The sequence below is a fragment of the Procambarus clarkii genome, chromosome 52 (genome assembly GCF_040958095.1).
Source record: "Procambarus clarkii isolate CNS0578487 chromosome 52, FALCON_Pclarkii_2.0, whole genome shotgun sequence".
NCBI classification, from domain to species: domain Eukaryota; kingdom Metazoa; phylum Arthropoda; class Malacostraca; order Decapoda; family Cambaridae; genus Procambarus; species Procambarus clarkii.
This window is the reverse complement of record NC_091201.1, coordinates 34,454,329-34,474,172: the sequence shown is the minus strand read 5'-3', so window position 1 is coordinate 34,474,172 and position 19,844 is coordinate 34,454,329. Positions and strand designations below refer to the sequence as shown.

The 19,844-nt window shown below is 53.5% G+C and overlaps 1 protein-coding gene across 1 annotated transcript in view; it reads right to left on the bottom strand.

Moving 5' to 3' along the window:
* LOC123763540 (glucose-6-phosphatase 2) overlaps positions 1–19,844 on the bottom strand; it is a 55,221-nt gene that overhangs the window by 6,727 nt on the left and 28,650 nt on the right. Inside the window, exon 2 of the mRNA XM_069304213.1 lies at positions 19,037–19,149. Coding sequence (XP_069160314.1) covers positions 19,037–19,101 — 65 coding nt within the window. The 5' untranslated portion in view covers positions 19,102–19,149. The remainder of the gene's footprint in view (positions 1–19,036; positions 19,150–19,844) is intronic.

Below are 19,844 nucleotides of genomic sequence, written 5' to 3'. Positions count from 1 at the left end.
TGCTTCTGCTAATCTTATAATTGGAGCCTGGTAGCCTTCAAACATGCCGACGTTTAAGGAGTGGCTTGGTAGAGTGCCTGAGGCTTCCTACTTGTGGGCGGAGTTAGTTACTAGGTACCCAACATATACTCGGAGAGCTATTGATTCGAGAGCATTAACAAGATAGAAGAACAGCAGCCAGGAGAGCAGAGAAGACGGCCTAGCAGGGAGGCTATCGGCCGGCAGGGCGGGACAGTCTCTGTCAACTACAGACCACCCCCCCCTCCCCTCTCAATCCAGCTATAGGCAGACACTTGGTGAGTTGAGCATTAAGGTGACTTGGTCGTGTTTACATATGTTGTGTGATGATCAGGAGCAGTCAAGTTGTAGGGCTCTCAAATTCTTGGATGATGACTCACTTGGCATATTAAACTTGAACATTGGAGTTGCTTAAATTATGATGGTTATCATGTGAAATATAATTGAATTTATTATTTAAATTGTGTTTAACTTTGTTCCCTAGAGCTTTGAGTTGAGGTGAGAAAGCCTCTGTGGTTACTGGTTCATGATATTAATGAGTACATGTTTGGAGTTGATACATGGTAATAACATCTTTTGAGAATATTGTGATACAGACAAGTTCCATTCCTTGTCTTGTATGTAATGGTCTAGAATGGATGGTGGCAGCATTTCTTCTTCTACTATCTACTCTTCTACTTCAACTATCTACTCTTCTACTTCTACCTATTGTTACGAACCCGGATCCAGCGTCCAAGCACGGAGTAGTAACGACCGCGCCATCTGTGGGTCAGCTCCCGAAACCCCCCGCCAAATGACGACGACACCTGGTGAGGATGCCGTGTATCAGCTACGAGGGCCAGTTTCCAGTCCCGTCCAGCACTCTACACCGCCGCCACTGACCTCTGGTGAGGTGGTGCTCCGACGACAGCGCCATCTATGGAGTGGATACGTCAGGTGTTTGTGCCCGAGCCCGTAAGTGAGGTGTTTTAGTGTCCCAGTTATTGATGACGTGTCTGCTTACAGAGCTGACCTGGGACTGCTGTGATGGAAGTGGAGTCAGTCTACCCGAGGCAGCCAGTCTCCATACCTTGAACCTTGCTGCAGCTGTTGTGAAGTCGTCCCCCCGGAAGAACACTGTGATGTGTTAGCCTGCCAGTGGAGTGGCAGTAAAAGGATTTACCCGGGACCGACTGTTGGAGACGATCATCCACTGGGGTACGGAAGACAGGAGAGTGATTTGTGGTGTCACACGAGGCTCCTGTCTAGGGCGTTCCCCTTTTATCGTTCGTGGAGTGGCCGTACCAGCCTTGTTGGCTCAGAACCTGCCAGCAGACCAGCTGGACGTGTGGTTGACGGCCTCCACGGCGGTGGCCCCAGTGGACATGTGTTTTGGCTGACCTGTGGCCAGGGTAGGCTCAGCTTCTTTGAAGAATTCGTTGTGTGGCCACGAAGAAAGCACCAAGGACTCAGCGCCTAGCTTATGGATCCAGAGTCTTCAGCAGAAGACTACATTGTGAAGAATCCCCTTGTCAAGTGTTAATATCCCTCCCCCTTGTGCACTCTTTTATTTTATATATTTAATGGGTGATGGTGAAAATTATAATATTAAGTTCTTAGCTTTCTTTCCCTACTCCCTTTAAGTTACTTGCGTCACGGATCTCATCCCTTGATAGCCACTACTGGCTTGGGAACGGATATATATATCTGACTCTAACAACATCAGAGTGAGAACCCCGTTGCGTCCCGAGAGGGTCGTAACACCTATCTACTCTTCTCCCTCCACCCCTCTGGGAACTCTCACTTTCAACTAATGACCCTCCTCGCTCCTCCCACCTCTCTACCTCTCACCCCAAACCCTCACTAATTACTTCACTATTCATTTCTTTCCTTTCGTTTCCTCTTATACGTTTGTGGCAGTGAAATGTATTCTAGAGTTCTCTCTAGAGTTTCGGGTAGCTGATCCAGTTACGGCGCCTTGTAGTCTTAGCACCTAGGTAGTCAAATACCTAGGTTACAAGGTGTTGAACGAGAGAGGTTGCCTTAGGAACTCTGGGAGTGCTCTAGAATAATTAGCTAACTGAGGACGGGATAACGGACTAGAGAGAGCTGTTTCCCCCGGCCTCGTTAGTTAACTGGGGGGGGTGGAATAATGGACAAGATATTTTTTCCCCCACCCCCCGTTACAACACATTATTCATCTATAGACATCCATATATGGTGAAACACACGTGAAGAACATCACACACAGTCACAGCTCCCTGACAAGAGAGAGCAAGCTGAGCTTAGCTGCCATCACCCACACGTCGTGTCAGCAAGGCGGACAGTCCGCCTCCCAGCACAACTCGCCCTATACTTCCCATTTCTAAAGTTTCCCTTCACCTGTGCTTCTCCGTCCTCTTTACTTCACCACCCCCTTACCCCCCCCCCCCCCCCCAACAACAAAGAAAACCGCGCCCCTCCTGGCTGGGACTCACCCGCGCACTCTCACCCGCCCTCAGGTATGTTACTCCCGATGTCGAAATCATTCAAATTTGTATGTTGGTTGAAAGTAGCAGTGGAAGTGAGATGTGGGAGAGGAGACAAACTGGACAGACTGACCAACCCGTCCTCTTAAAAATAACGTTGCTTTTCGCCCGTATGTGCGCTACGGCCAAAAATGGACGTAATTTTAAATGAACTCGGCTCACAAAAGAGATGTACTGTCCCGTTTTCTGTTTGAGTCCTCTGGCTTACTCGGTTAGGTTAGGAAAGGAAACTTTCAATTAACGTTTTTCATCACGTTTTGAAACGTTAGGAGAATTTTCAGCCTTCCTAACTTACAAGAGGACCCTTAACTTACTATTTTGGAAAAAAAAATATTTTCAATTTTCTTTCATTTTCAAATTACGTCCATTTTCAACCATACGGGCAAACGGCTAAATTCAGACGTAATTTATAAGAATACAGCCAAGAGTACAGACTGACCGGCTGACCTACATGACCTACATGACTGACTAACAGACTGAGCGCCAATAATTAGAGGTGTGGCGGGGGCGGAACGGGAGGCGTGATCCTGTAGGCGTGAGGGGGCGTCGGGGTCAATGGGGGGCGTGAGGGGTCCATGGGGGGAGTGTGGAGGGGGGGGCGCAGGTCCACACCGGACGCTTTCAGGCGTCTAAAGAAAAATGTCAGATAAAAATGGTAATGACGGATGGTTTCGCGGGTACCCGGGGGGGGGGGAGGAGGGGACGAAGATATATTGCCGAGAGGGAAGGAAAGATTACGACAAAATATTAATGAGAAGCAGAGTGGAGGAAGATGCCGCACTGAGGCCTGGTGATCACCCCCCGTGTGGGGGGGGGGGGGTGTTGAGGCCTGGTGATCACCTCCCGTGTGTGTGGAGGGGGGATGGTGTTGAGGCCTGGTGATCACCTCCCGTGTGGGGGGGGGGGTTGTGTTGAGGCCTGGTGATCACCTCCCGTGTGTGGGGGGGGGGTGTTGAGGCCTGGTGATCACCTCCCGTGTGGGAGGGGGGGTGTTGAGGCCTGGTGATCACCTCCCATGTGTGGGGGGGGGTTGAGGCCTGGTGATCACCTCCCGTGTGTGTGGGGGGGGGGGTTGAGGCCTGGTGATCACCTCCCGTGTGTGTGTGGGGGGGGTTGTGTTGAGGCCTGGTGATCACCTCCCGTGTGTGTGTGTGGGGGGGGAGGGGTTGTGTTGAGGCCTGGTGATCACCTCCCGTGTGTGGGGGGGGGAGGGGTTGTGTTGAGGCCTGCTGATCACCTCCCGTGTGTGTGGGGGGGGGAGGGGTTGTGTTGAGGCCTGGTGATCACCTCCCGTGTGTGTGTGTAGGGGGGGGAGGGGTTGTGTTGAGGCCTGGTGATCACCTCCCGAGTGTGTGTGGGGGAGGGGTTGTGTTGAGGCCTGCTGATCACCTCCCGTGTGTGTGTGGGGGGGGGTTGTGTTGAGGCCTGGTGATCACCTCCCGTGTGTGTGTGGGGGGGGGGTTGTGGCCTGGTGATCACCTCCCGTGTGTGTGTGGGGGGGGGGTTGTGTTGAGGCCTGGTGATCACCTCCCGTGTGTGTGTGTGTGGGGGGTTGTGTTGAGGCCTGGTGATCACCTCCTGTGTGTGTGGGGGGGGGGAGGGGTTGTGTTGAGGCCTGGTGATCACCTCCCGTGTGTGTGTGTAGGGAGGGGAGGGGTTGTGTTGAGGCCTGGTGATCACCTCCCGTGTGTGTGTGTAGGGGGGGGAGGGGTTGTGTTGAGGCCTCGTGATCACCTCCCGTGTGTGTGTGGGGGGGGGAGGGGTTGTGTTGAGGCCTGGTGATCACCTCCCGTGTGTGTGTGGGGGGGTTGTGTTGAGGCCTGGTGATCACCTCCCGTGTGTGTGTGGGGGGGGGTTGTGTTGAGGCCTGGTGATCACCTCCCGTGTGTGTGTGGGGGGGGGTTGTGTTGAGGCCTGGTGATCACCTCCCGTGTGTGTGTGGGGGGGGTTGTGTTGAGGCCTGGTGATCACCTCCTGTGTGTGTGTGGGGGGGGGGAGGGGTTGTGTTGAGGCCTGGTGATCACCTCCCGTGTGTGTGTGGGGGGGGGTTGTGTTGAGGCCTGGTGATCACCTCCCGTGTGTGTGTGGTGGGGGGGGAGGGGTTGTGTTGAGGCCTGGTGATCACCTCCCGTGTGTGTGTGGGGGGGGGAGGGGTTGTGTTGAGGCCTGGTGATCACCTCCCGTGTGTGTGTGGGGGGGGGGTTGTGTTGAGGCCTGGTGATCACCTCCCGTGTGTGTGTGGGGGGGAGAGCTGTGTTGAGGCCTGGTGATCACCTCCCGTGTGTGTGGGGGGAGGGGTTGTGTTGAGGCCTGGTGATCACCTCCCGTGTGTGTGTGGGGGGGGGAGGGGGTTGTGTTGAGGCCTGGTGATCACCTCCCGTGTGTGTGTGTGGGGGGGGGGGAGTTGTGTTGAGGCCTGGTGATCACCTCCCGTGTGTGTGGGGGAAGGAGGGGTTGTGTTGAGGCCTGGTGATCACCTCCCGTGTGTGTGTGGGGGGGGGGAGTTGTGTTGAGGCCTGGTGATCACCTCCCGTGTGTGTGGGGGAAGGAGGGGTTGTGTTGAGGCCTGGTGATCACCTCCCGTGTGTGGGGGGGGAGGGGGTTGTGTAGAGGCCTGGTGATCACCTCCCGTGTGTGTGGGGGAAGGAGGGGTTGTGTTGAGGCCTGGTGATCGACTCTCCGTGTGTGTGGGGGGGAGGGGGTTGTGTAGAGGCCTGGTGATCACCTCCCGTGTGTGTGGGGGGGGGGTTGTGTTGAGGCCTGGTGATCGATCCTCCGTGTGTGTGTGGGGGGGAGGGGGTTGTGTTAGAGGCCTGGTGATCACCTCCCGTGTGTTGTGGGGGGGAGGGGGTTGTGTTGAGGCCTGGTGATCACCTCCCGTGTGTGTGTGGGGGGGGGGGGTTGTGTTGAGGCCTGGTGATCACCTCCCGTGTGTGTGTGGGGGAGGAGGGGTTGTGTTGAGGCCTGGTGATCACCTCCCGTGTGTGTGTGGGGGGGGGGGTTGTGTTGAGGCCTGGTGATCACCTCCCGTGTGTGTGTGGGGGGGGAGGGGTTGTGTTGAGGCCTGGTGATCACCTCCCGTGTGTGTGTGGGGGGGGGGGTTGTGTTGAGGCCTGGTGATCACCTCCCGCGTGTGTGTGTGGGGGGGGGGTTGTGTTGAGGCCTGGTGATCACCTCCCGTGTGTGTGTGGGGGGAGGGGGTTGTGTTGAGGCCTGGTGATCACCTCCCGTGTGTGTGTGGGGGGGGGTTGTGTTGAGGCCTGGTGATCACCTCCCGTGTGTGTGTGGGGGGGAGGGGGTTGTGTTGAGGCCTGGTGATCACCTCCCGTGTGTGTGTGTGGGGGGGGAGGGGTTGTGTTGAGGCCTGGTGATCACCTCCCGTGTGTGTGGGGGGGGGGGGTTGTGTTGAGGCCTGGTGATCACCTCCCGCGTGTGTGTGTGGGGGGGGGGTTGTGTTGAGGCCTGGTGATCACCTCCCGTGTGTGTGTGGGGGGGGGGTTGTGTTGAGGCCTGGTGATCACCTCCCGTGTGTGTGTGGGGGGGGGGTTGTGATGAGGCCTGGTGATCACCTCCCGTGTGTGTGTGGGGGGGGGTTGTGTTGAGGCCTGGTGATCACCTCCCGTGTGTGTGTGGGGGGGGGGTTGTGATGAGGCCTGGTGATCACCTCCCGTGTGTGTGTGGGGGGGGGGTTGTGTTGAGGCCTGGTGATCACCTCCCGTGTGTGTGTGGGGGGGGGGTTGTGATGAGGCCTGGTGATCACCTCCCGTGTGTGTGGGGGGGGAGGGGTTGTGTTGAGGCCTGGTGATCACCTCCCGTGTGTGTGTGTGGGGGGGAGGGGTTGTGTTGAGGCCTGGTGATCACCTCCCGTGTGTGTGTGGGGGGGGGGGTTGTGTTGAGGCCTGGTGATCACCTCCCGTGTGTGGGGGGGGGGGTTTGTGTTGAGGCCTGGTGATCACCTCCCGTGTGTGGGGGGGGGGGTTTGTGTTGAGGCCTGGTGATCACCTCCCGTGTGTGGGGGGGGGGTTTGTGTTGCGGCCTGGTGATCACCTCCCGTGTGTGTGTGGGGGGGGGTTGTGTTGAGGCCTGGTGATCACCTCCCGTGTGTGGGGGGGGGTTTGTGTTGAGGCCTGGTGATCACCTCCCGTGTGTGGGGGGGGGGGTTTGTGTTGCGGCCTGGTGGTCTCCTCCCGTGTGTGGGGGGGGAGGGGAGTTGTTGTTGTTGTTGTTGAGTTAGGGGCGACGACGATCGTTGGATCGGGTGCGCCCCGGCGTACCCGAGAAGGGTGAATCACGAAGCCAGGAAAGGCGAAACGCCAAGCCAAAACACGAAACGAGTGACGCCAAGCACTAGAAACTAAGATGCCACACGGAAAAGAAACGCACAAAGGGAGAGACAGAAGCACACAATATAACAGGGCAAACAAACAGCCAGAAGGGCACACAGCATTTCATAGAGCAAATACACAGGAAATCAGAGCACATACTTGCCGGGAACCTAGCCCGCGGGAACCGTACATTAAACGCCTCCCAGAGCACCCATTGCCAAGGGTCACGTCCATCCACCGGGGACGCCATAACATCCGGAACCGGGGCAACAAGCACCCACAAACAGGGGACCCAGATGGTAGTTCACATGAGGCGAGAAGTCGCCACCCGCCCCCACATGAAGGGAACTTGCCCACCATGAAAGGACTCCGGTCTATCAGACAGCAGTAACTCGGCAATCTTCAACCATTGACCCGGCGTCATTACAGACGCCGGCAACACGTCCCCCAGGGCCCCAACGCGCACCCTCACCACAGGGGCACCCGCGGCCTCGGGCACACCACCAGATAACAGCAGGGAACCCGAACGGCGCGCATCCTTCCGTAGCGTCACCACCAGGCCACACCCAGCACCAGAGTCCACACCATCCCTGGCAGCGGAAGCCACCACCCCCCACTGTGGAGAGTCCCCCGGCGGAGAAAGAACCGAAGGCACGTCCGAGACACAGGCACCAGCACCAGCAGGCACATGGACCTCCGCCACCAAGAAATGCGGAGACATCGGCGTATCCGAATCCACACCGTCAACACCCGAAGACTCAGTCAATGAAGTCACCAACATCGTCCCAGGCAGAAGACGAACGCAGGGAACATTTGGGCACCAGCCGGATATCTTCAGAGCCGGAAGCAGACCCAGAAACACGGATACCACGAGCCGGATGAACCGACGCCCGACACAGAACGGCAGCAGCCTCTACCACAGGGGGAACCGGGCCACACACAGCAGGAGGCTCCGCAGCCACCCCAGCACCTAGCACATCCGGGACCCGAGTCACGGACACAGGGCCAGGTGCAGCATCCGAAGACGAGGGAGAAGACAGCGACCCCACACAGGGAGCACCAGGAAGGCCCACGGGAGCAGCTTGGACAGTGACAGGATCAGGCAGACCAACCGACGGTACCGCAATACCCGGAGGAGGGTCGGCAACAACCGGAGGAACGTCAGGCGTCGCCGGGGGAGCTGCAGCAGCGAAAGGAACCCGCACCTCCTCATCATCACCGGAGACCGCCTCCAGTGGGAGCGGCGGGAAATCCTCTTCTCGGAACAAGTTGACAGGAGCAGCTGGGGCCTCAGAGCACCCGGCTGCCTGATGCCCCAACAAGCCACACCGGAAACAGGTACGAGGCTGCCGGGCATAATACACCCGGACGTAGTATCCCATAAGCCGGACAGAAGAAGGTATATCTGACCGCAGGCGTATTCCCAACGTGCGAATGTTTGTACGCCTCCCAGCATACCGCCCCGAGGAGAGCGTGTTCACCCGCACGCTGACAACAGTACCAAATCTCCCAAAGTAACGCCGGGGGAGGTTTTCAGGGAACTCCAGGGGCGCACCATGGACACTGACATAAGTCAGGGCACCACTGCGGTCCAAAATCGCCACAGAGCCGGCATCATCTGGCAATGGCAACGTACGCCCCCCATACCGACGGAGGAAGTCCTGGTACTCCTCCTCCCTCACGAACTTAATAACAACCCGTGGGCTGTAACTAGCTGCACACCGTAGATATCTTCCACCGGGATACGAAGCATGTCGCAAATCACCATCTCGATGATTGTATAACCAGCCTTACAAGTGAACTCCAGGCCCACCGAGTTCACACGCATAACAGGAGGAAGATGGCTCCCCATGTCAGAACCGCCACGTCAACACGCAGCCAGGCAGGCAACTGGGGGGAGGGGAGCGTTCCCAACGTCAAGAAACCGTTGTACTAAAGTGCCATACCGAAGGACTCAGCAACAGAAAACGGAACATTATGTCAATTTCGTCAACCAATCCTCCTGTTAAGATAATAATTGTCTAACTTTGTGCACCACAGTACAAATATTGACGTACTAAGCATTTAGTAGAATTTTGTACTATTCACTTAATAGCCCGAGAAAATGTAGCTAAAAACAAACGGGGCGATATCCTGCACTTCCTGCCCTGCCTCACCTCTCCCCTCTCACCCCAACCCCTCCCCACCCCCACCCCTTCCACTCCCCATCCCCCCTTTCCTTGATCCTCTTACCTCCCCCCCCCTCCCCATCACCAAACAAAACATGTATTCTGAGACAAATACCTGGAGGAATTCAAATCCGGATTCAATGTCTTCACACTTCGCTTCACCTGGGGAGGGAGGAATCGAACGGCGTCTCGCCACCAGCCTTTCGTACACAGGCCTGTTAAGCCAAGCGCGTGTGTTTGTACCAGGCGGAGTCTTACGGGCCGTTGTGGAGTGGGAGATGTCATCATTAATGTGAGCTACCCGGAGAAGTGGTGACTGGAGGCCGCTGTCGGGGTGTAGGGGGTCAGCCATGGACCAGACTGTTGGGCCTGCTACACACAGCTGTCATGCTCATGGTAGCCCTGTAGCAGCTGTTGAGCCTGCTACCCCCTGCTGCCATGCTCATGGTAGCCCCTGTAGCAGCTGTTGAGCCTGCTACACACTGCTGCCATGCTCATGGTAGCCCCTGTAGCAGCTGTTGAGCCTGCTACACACTGCTGCCATGCTCATGGTAGCGCTGTAGCAGCTGTTGAGCCTGCTACACACTGCTGTCATGCTCATGGTAGCGCTGTAGCAGCTGTTGGGCCTGCTACACACAGCTGTCATGCTCATGGTAGCCCCTGTAGCAGCTGTTGGGCCTGCTACACACAGCTGTCATGCTCATGGTAGCCCTGTAGCAGCTGTTGAGCCTGCTACCCCCCCTGCTGCCATGCTCATGGTAGCCCCTGTAGCAGCTGTTGAGCCTGCTACACACTGCTGTCATGCTCATGGTAGCGCTGTAGCAGCTGTTGAGCCTGCTACACCCTGCTGTCATGCTCATGGTAGCGCTGTAGCAGCTGTTGGGCCTGCTACACACAGCTGTCATGCTCATGGTAGCGCTGTAGCAGCTGTTGGGCCTGCTACACACAGCTGTCATTCTCATGGTAGCGCTGTAGCAGCTGTTGAGCCTGCTGCACACTGCTGTCATGCTCATGGTAGCGCTGTAGCAGCTGTTGAGCCTGCTGCACACTGCTGTCATGCTCATGGTAGCCCCTGTAGCAGCTGTTGGGCCTGCTACACACTGCTGTCATGCTCATGGTAGCGCTGTAGCAGCTTTTGAGCCTGCTGCACACTGCTGTCATGCTCATGGTAGCCCCTGTCGCAGCTGTTGGGCCTGCTACACACTGCTGTCATGCTCATGGTAGCGCTGTAGCAGCTGTTGAGCCTGCTGCACACTGCTGTCATGCTCATGGTAGCCCCTGTAGCAGCTGTTGGGCCTGCTACACACTGCTGGCATGCTCATGGTAGCGCTGTAGCAGCTGTTGAGCCTGCTGCACACTGCTGTCATGCTCATGGTAGCCCCTGTAGCAGCTGTTGGGCCTGCTACACACTGCTGTCATACTCATGGTAGCGCTGTAGCAGCTGTTGGGCCTGCTACACCCTGCTGCCATGCTCATGGTAGCCCCTGTAGCAGCTGTTGAGCCTGCTACACCCTGCTGCCATGCTCATGGTAGCCCTGTAGCAGCTGTTGAGCCTGCTACATCACTCAAAACAGGTGGCGGTGTTTACCTCCCTGAGGTCTGTGTCACAACAAATATTAAAGTTACTCTCTGACGATATCCTAACTTTATGACAACTTTCGTATGATAGAGTGCGTTTGTGTTGTTAAGATCAGACTCCGTCTGTCCTTTGGCAGCAGTCACTGACAGCTTCCAGGGACGTTAGTCACTGACAGCAACCAGAGGACGTCAGTCACTGATAGCTTCCAGGGACGTTAGTCACTTACAGCTACCAGGGACGTTAGTCACTGACAGCTACCAGGGACGTTAGTCACTGACAGCTACCAGGGACGTTAGTCACTGACAGCTACCAGGGACGTCAGTCACTGACAGCTACCAGGGACGTCAGTCACTGACAGCTACCAGGGACGTCAGTCACTGACAGCTACCAGGGACGTCAGTCACTGACAGCTTCCAGGGACGTCAGTCACTGACAGCTACCAGGGACGTCAGTCACTGACAGCTACCAGGGACGTCAGTCACTGACAGCTACCAGGGACGTCAGTCACTGACAGCTACCAGGGACGTCAGTCACTGACAGCTACCAGGGACGTCAGTCACTGACAGCTACCAGGGACGTCAGTCACTGACAGCTACCAGGGACGTCAGTCACTGACAGCTTCCAGGGACGTCAGTCACTGACAGCTACCAGGGACGTCAGTCACTGACAGCTACCAGGGACGTCAGTCACTGACAGCTACCAGGGACGTCAGTCACTGACAGCTTCCAGGGACGTCAGTCACTGACAGCTACCAGGGACGTTAGTCACTAACAGCTTCCAGGGACGTCAGTCACTGACAGCTTCCAGGGACGTCAGTCACTGACAGCTACCAGGGACGTCAGTCACTGACAGCTTCCAGGGACGTTAGTCACTGACAGCTACCAGGGACGTTAGTCACTGACAGCTACCAGGGACGTCAGTCACTGACAGCTTCCAGGGACGTCAGTCACTGACAGCTTCCAGGGACGTTAGTCACTGACAGCTACCAGGGACGTCAGTCACTGACAGCTACCAGGGACGTTAGTCACTGACAGCTACCAGGGACGTTAGTCACTGACAGCTACCAGGGACGTTAGTCACTGACAGCTTCCAGGGACGTCAGTCACTGACAGCTTCCAGGGACGTTAGTCACTGACAGCTACCAGGGACGTCAGTCACTGACAGCTACCAGGGACGTTAGTCACTGACAGCTACCAGGGACGTTAGTCACTGACAGCTACCAGGGACGTTAGTCACTGACAGCTACCAGGGACGTCAGTCACTGACAGCTTCCAGGGACGTCAGTCACTGACAGCTTCCAGGGACGTTAGTCACTGACAGCTACCAGGGACGTTAGTCACTGACAGCTACCAGGGACGTTAGTCACTGACAGCTACCAGGGACGTCACTCACTGACAGCTACCAGGGACGTCAGTCACTTACAGCTACCAGGGACGTCAGTCACAGCTACCAGGGACGTTAGTCACTGACAGCTACCAGGGACGTCAGTCACTGACAGCTACCAGGGACGTTAGTCACTGACAGCTACCAGGGACGTTAGTCACTGACAGCTACCAGGGACGTTAGTCACTGACAGCTACCAGGGACGTCAGTCACTGACAGCTTCCAGGGACGTCAGTCACTGACAGCTTCCAGGGACGTTAGTCACTGACAGCTACCAGGGACGTTAGTCACTGACAGCTACCAGGGACGTTAGTCACTGACAGCTACCAGGGACGTCACTCACTGACAGCTACCAGGGACGTCAGTCACTTACAGCTACCAGGGACGTCAGTCACTTACAGCTACCAGGGACGTTAGTCACTGACAGCTACCAGGGACGTCAGTCACTGACAGCTACCAGGGACGTCAGTCACTGACAGCTACCAGGGACGTCAGTCACTGACAGCTTCCAGGGACGTCAGTCACTGACAGCTTCCAGGGACGTCAGTCACTGACAGCTTCCAGGGACGTCAGTCACTGACAGCTACCAGGGACGTTAGTCACTGACAGCTTCCAGGGACGTTAGTCACTGACAGCTACCAGGGACGTTAGTCACTGACAGCTTCCAGGGACGTTAGTCACTGACAGCTTCCAGGGACGTTAGTCACTGACAGCTTCCAGGGACGTTAGTCACTGACAGCTTCCAGGGACGTTAGTCACTGACAGCTACCAGGGACGTTAGTCACTGACAGCTACCAGGGACGTTAGTCACTGACAGCTACCAGGGACGTCAGTCACTGACAGCTTCCAGGGACGTCAGTCACTGACAGCTTCCAGGGACGTTAGTCACTGACAGCTACCAGGGACGTTAGTCACTGACAGCTACCAGGGACGTCAGTCACTGACAGCTACCAGGGACGTCAGTCACTGACAGCTACCAGGGACGTTAGTCACTGACAGCTACCAGGGACGTTAGTCACTGACAGCTACCAGGGACGTCAGTCACTGACAGCTTCCAGGGACGTCAGTCACTGACAGCTTCCAGGGACGTTAGTCACTGACAGCTACCAGGGACGTTAGTCACTGACAGCTACCAGGGACGTTAGTCACTGACAGCTACCAGGGACGTCAGTCACTGACAGCTACCAGGGACGTCAGTCACTTACAGCTACCAGGGACGTCAGTCACTTACAGCTACCAGGGACGTCAGTCACTTACAGCTACCAGGGACGTTAGTCACTGACAGCTACCAGGGACGTCAGTCACTGACAGCTACCAGGGACGTCAGTCACTTACAGCTACCAGGGACGTCAGTCACTGACAGCTACCAGGGACGTCAGTCACTGACAGCTACCAGGGACGTCAGTCACTGACAGCTACCAGGGACGTTAGTCACTGACAGCTACCAGGGACGTTAGTCATTGACAGCTACCAGGGACAACAGTCACTGACAGCTACCAGAGGACGTCAGTCACTGACAGCTACCAGAGGACGTCAGTCACTGACAGCTACCAGAGGACGTCAGTCACTGACAGCTACCAGGGACGTCAAACTAAACTTTCACCACCTTAACGACGCCCAATTAAGGAACAATGTAGCTCCTTGTGCCAGCCTTAACCACCTGAAGCAGCGAGGAGGAGCACATTTTGTGTGGTCACACACTCATATTTCAATTAACAATGGGAAAGGGTAACGAGGTAGTCGCGTCTTAATGACTAATTAAGTGGCCTTTGAGAAGGCGGTAATTGACTCTGTAAGACTTGTCGGCCTCACACGCCTCTGCCGTCCGGGGCCCAAGAGCTGGAGGCTTGTTGGAATTTTCCGGTCTCTTCTCTTTCTTCTGTTTATTTGTACATTTAACCTCGCCCCAGGTTCTGTAGTTTGCTCCTTCAGTATTGTGGTCGGATCCGGGCAGTCCCATGTCGGGTCCGTGCGGTCCCATTTCGGGTCCGTGCGGTCCCATTTCGGGTCCGTGCGGTCCCATCTCGGGTCCGGGCGGTCCCATCTCGGGTCCGGGCGGTCCCATCTCGGGTCCGGGCGGTCTCCCTTGGGTCCGGGCGGTCCCATCTCGGGTCCGGGCGGTCTCCCTTGGGTCCGCCGGTTCTCTGGGGATACGGGCAGTTCTCTGGGGATATAGGCGGTCCCCTCGGGTCCGAGCGGTCCCACTGGGGTCCGGGCGGTCACCGGCCACGCTCCCCTCGGCCTCCCCCCTTGTCCTGGTTCTTCAGGTCGTCCCCTCTCCTCTGGTGCTCTGCTTCCCACCTCCTCACCTGATATGTCTCACTATACACTACTGCCTTCCATTGTGGCACAGCCTTAAACACAGCAAGATCTTGCTCTCCCCTCTTCCCCAATGTGACCATCTTCTCCTCCCCCGTCTTTACCCCTCATATTTCCCCTCTCTCACCTCTGTTGCTCTCTATCCTCCCCTCATCAACCCCCCTCCCCCCCCCCCCTCCTCATATATACACTCTCCCTCCCCTCTGTTTGCTCTTGACCTTATTCACCATTCGAAAAGAATTTTTATTTCCCCTTCTTTCAGTGTATGTCATGTTTGCTCATGTTCTGGGTTTGTTTGTTACATTTTGTTTATATTTTCCCCTCTGTTTGGTTAGTCAAGCAACATATTCCCTCTCTGACTATTTTTTTTTTTTAAGAGTGAGGGGGAGGGGAGGAAAGAGGATGAAGAAGCACTGGCGAAGGGAAAAATTTCGAAATGGGAAGTCTGTGGCAGTCGACACTGTCGACGATGAGTCACAATAACGCGGCTGAAATATGTTGACCAGACAACACATCAGAAGGTGAAGAGACGACGACGTTTCGGTCCGTCCTGGACCATTTACCAAGTCGACTGTGGATAATCGACTTGATAATGGTCCATGTCGGACCGAAACGTCGTCGTCCCTTCATCTTCAGGTGTGTGGTTTGGTCATTAGGCAACCTCTCCACGTTGGAGACCGTCTTGATGTTATCTTGAGATGATTTCGGGGCTTTAGTGTCCCCGCGGCCCGGTCCTCGACCAGGCCTCCACCCCCAGGAAGCAGCCCGTGACAGCTGACTAACACCCAGGTACCTATTTTACTGCTAGGTAACAGGAGCATAGGGTGAAAGAAACTCTGCCCATTGTTTCTCGCCGGCGCCCGGGATAGAACCCGGGACCACAGGATCACAAGTCCAGCGTGCTTTCCGCTCGGCCGACCGGCTCCCTTAAGGGCATCGGTATACCCGCTCGCCTCCACTCTGGAAGTAATGGTGCTAATAGCACCCCATTCATCATTCCCATATATAACCCCCCCCCCCATTAAAGTACGTTGATTGCCTATCTTGAAATCTATCTTGAGATGATTTCGGGGCTTAGCGTCCCCGCGGCCCGGTCCTCAACCAGGCACCTTCATTTCGTTACACACCCCCAGGAAGCAGCTCGTAGCAGCTGTCTAACTCCCAGGTACCTATTTTCTACTAGGTGAACAGGGGGCATCAGGGTGAAAGAAACTCTGTCCAATTGTTTCCGCCTCCGCCGGGGATCGAACCCGGAATCTTAGGACTACGAATCCCGAGCGCTGTCCACTCAACCGTCAGGCCCCCCTGTTTTCATTAACATGAAGGCCGTCTTCTGGGACGAAACGGTACAGTAAAATGTGTTTAATGTGTATTGATATATAAATTATGGGGATATAGTAAGGGGAGTGTGGCTGGTTGGTTATAATTATGAATTACTAATGAATTACTCAGGTATGGGGGTCTGACTATCTGTAATCTATGCCTCATTAAATCCTCGTAAGTTAATCTATGCCTCATTAAATTGTCGTAAGTTAATCTATGCCTCATTAAATCCTTGCAAGTTAATCTCGTGTCGCCATTAATTGCCGGACGTTAATTAGGGGGATTCCTGTATCCGGTGATGGAGCGTTATAAATGATTTTATCTTATTTTGATGGTTTTACCAGTTTTTGCATTTTATTTTATCCTTTATTTTCTAGCTGACCTTTATTACTTATCATATTTTTCTGTTTTACCTCTGACCGTCCGATGTGTGTTATCTACATCTTTACTTGTTTCATTTCTTTGCCTTCCTATACAGTCAACTCCTTTAGAGGTAAAGAATGACTGATAATTAAGCGTTATGGTCACATTACACCACTGACGTGAAACTGACAAGCCTGGTAACCGGACATGTTTATCAACATTGTTCTTGACACGTGCGGTTTGTTTATAAACATTATAGACCCTGACACGTGCGGTTTGTTTATAAACATTATAGACCCTGACACGTGCGGTTTGTTTATAAACATTATAGACCCTGACACGTGCGGTTTGTTTATAAACATTATAGACCCTGACACGTGCGTTTTGTTTATAAACATTATAGACCCTGACACGTGCGTTTTGTTTATAAACATTATAGACCCTGACACGTGCGTTTTGTTTATAAACATTATAGACCCTGACACGTGCGTTTTGTTTATAAACATCAGACCCTGACACGTGCGGTTTGTTTATAAACATTATAGACCCTGACACGTGCGGTTTGTTTATAAACATTTGACCCTGACACGTGCGGTTTGCTTATAAACATCAGACCCTGACACGTGCGGTTTGCTTATAAACATCAGACCCTGACACGTGCGGTTTGTTTATAAACATTTGACCCTGACACGTGCGGTTTGTTTATAAACATTTGACCCTGACACGTGCGGTTTGTTTATAAACATTTGACCCTGACACGTGCGGTTTGTTTATAAACATTTGACCCTGACACGTGCGGTTTGTTTATAAACATTATAGACCCTGACACGTGCGGTTTGTTTATAAACATTTGACCCTGACACGTGCGGTTTGTTTATAAACATTTGACCCTGACACGTGCGGTTTGCGTATAAACATTAGACCATGACACGTGCAGTTTGTTTACCAATTTACCTTTGCATTGTTTGGGTGGTTTATCAACAATGCAGACTCCGAGCAACAATTACTGAAGCTACGCAACATAGTGTCTCTGCAACTTGGCGATGCCTCTCCCCCCCCTCACCTCTTAAGTCTGGCCAAACTATATTATTGTAAGAATATAACAACGTTGCATCGCCGTTGCCTCAACGTTGCCTGGAGGGCGTGGCGGCTGCTGGGTTAAGCTGACGAGATAATAATACCGTTATGACACAGAGAGTAATCACCTTAACTAGACTGCATCAATTGAGAAAATCCGTTGGAGCCGTGATGGGGGTTCGAACCTATACTGGTGGGGTGTTCCCACGGCACACACACACACACACACACACACGCTCTAGACCCCGACATGGTATTAAAGGACTGCAACCTGTGGTGTTCTAGGTTGTAACACACTGGAGTACCCTCGTATGTTCAGTAGAACTCCAGGTTAATGACATCCTTATTACATGTGGTGGTCTATGGTGGTCTGGGGTGGGTGCCGTCGGAACACCCACCGCTTAGGTTCGAATCCTAGGGATTTTCTCATAGAGACCTTTATTATTATTACCAACATGCACATTTGTCAGATAGGTGAATAATATATTTATTATTATAATTTAACATAGTGACAGGTATTGACAGGTACATAGTGACAGGTATTGACAGGTACATAGTGACTGGTATTGACAGGTGACAGATACATAGTGACAGGTATTGACAGGTGACAGATACATAGTGACAGGTATTGACAGGTGACAGGTACAGAGTGACAGGTATTGACAGGTGACAGGTACATAGTGACAGGTACATAGTGACAGGTATTCACAGGTGACAGGTATTGACAGGTGACAGGTACATAGTGACAGGTATTGACAGGTGACAGCTACATAGTGACAGGTATTGACAGGTGACAGGTATTGACAGGTGACAGGTACATAGTGACAGGTATTGACAGGTGACAGGTACATAGTGGCAGGTATTGACAGGAACATAGTGACAGGTATTGACAGGAACATAGTGACAGGTATTGACAGGTGACAGGTACATAGTGACAGGTATTGACAGGTGACAGGAACATAGTGACAGGTATTGACAGGTACATAGTGACAGGTATTGACAGGTGACAGGAACATAGTGACAGGTATTGACAGGTGACAGGAACATAGTGACAGGTATTGACAGGTGACAGGAACATAGTGACAGGAATTGACAGGTGACAGGAACATAGTAACAGGTATTGACAGGGGACAGGAACATAGTGACAGGAATTGACAGGTGACAGGAACATAGTGACAGGAATTGACAGGTGACAGGAATTGACAGGTGACAGGAACATAGTGGCAGGTATTGACAGGTGACAGGTACATAGTGACAGGTATTGACAGGCAACAGGAACATAGTGACAGGTATTGACAGGCAACAGGAACATAGTGACAGGTATTGACAGGCAACAGGAACATAGTGACAGGTATTGACAGGTGACAGGAACATAGTGACAGGAATTGACAGGTGACAGGAACATAGTGACAGGAATTGACAGGTGACAGGAACATAGTGACAGGTATTGACAGGTGACAGGTACATAGTGACAGGTATTGACAGGTGACAGGTACATAGTGACAGGTATTGACAGGTGATAGGTACATAGTGACAGGTATTGACAGGTGACAGGTACATAGTGACAGGTATTGACAGGTGACAGGTACATAGTGACAGGTATTGACAGGTATTGACAGGTACATAGTGACAGGTATTGACAGGTGACAGGTACATAGTGACAGGTATTGACAGGTACACAGTGACAGGTATTGACAGGCAACAGGAACATAGTGACAGGTATTGACAGGTGACAGGAACATAGTGACAGGTATTGACAGGTGACAGGTACATAGTGACAGGTATTGACAGGTGACAGGTACATAGTGACAGGTAGTTCATAAAATTAGTCAAACTTTTCATTGTTTGTAGCAACTTAGTCTAGAAATTTAGCAATAAGAAAAACAAGTACAATGAGCATATCTACAAATCTTTAACAATATTGCTTAACTTTTCTTGAGAAAGAATTTGAAATTTATTATAATATTTACTAACAGTTTCTGGAAGAAATAGATGATCTCCACTCCCCACTGGTGGTAGGTGTCGACGATGGCCGCCATCTTTACTGTGGGAGGTCCAGCACCGTCACTGTGGGAGCACCGTCACTGTGGGAGGAACACGGTGTTAACACAATAGGTGACTGACAGTTGAGAGGCGGGACCAAAGAGCCAGAGCTCGCGATGAGTCACAATAACGCGACTGAAGATGTTAACCAATCCACACACCACAAGATGAAGAGATGACCACGTTTCGGTCCTTCCTGGACCATTACCAAGATCGACTTGAGAATGGTCCAGGATGGACCGAAACGTGGACGTCTGCTCACCTCCTGCTGTGTAGTTTGGTCAACAGCCAAAGCTGACCCACCGTGAGTACAACTAGGTGAGTACTAGGTAGGCGAAGAGTCACAATAACGAGGCTGGAGAATGTTAACCAGACCACACACTAGGAGGTGAAGGGACGACCACGTTTCGGTCCGTCCTGGACCACTCTCAAGTCGATTGTCAAGTCGATCAAGTCCATTTACAATCGACTTGAGAATGAGAATGGGGCCTCGTAGCCTGGTGGATAGCGTGCAGGACTCGTAATTCTGTGGCGCGGGTTCGATTCCCGCACGAAGGCAGAAACAAATGGGCAAAGTTTCTTTCACCCTGAATGCCCCTGTTACCTAGCAGTAAATAGGTACCTGGGAGTTAGTCAGCTGTCACGGGCTGGTTCCTGGGGGTGGAGGCCTGGTCGAGGACCGGGCCGCGGGGACACTAAAGCCCCGAAATCATCTCAAGATAACCTCAAGATATGGTTC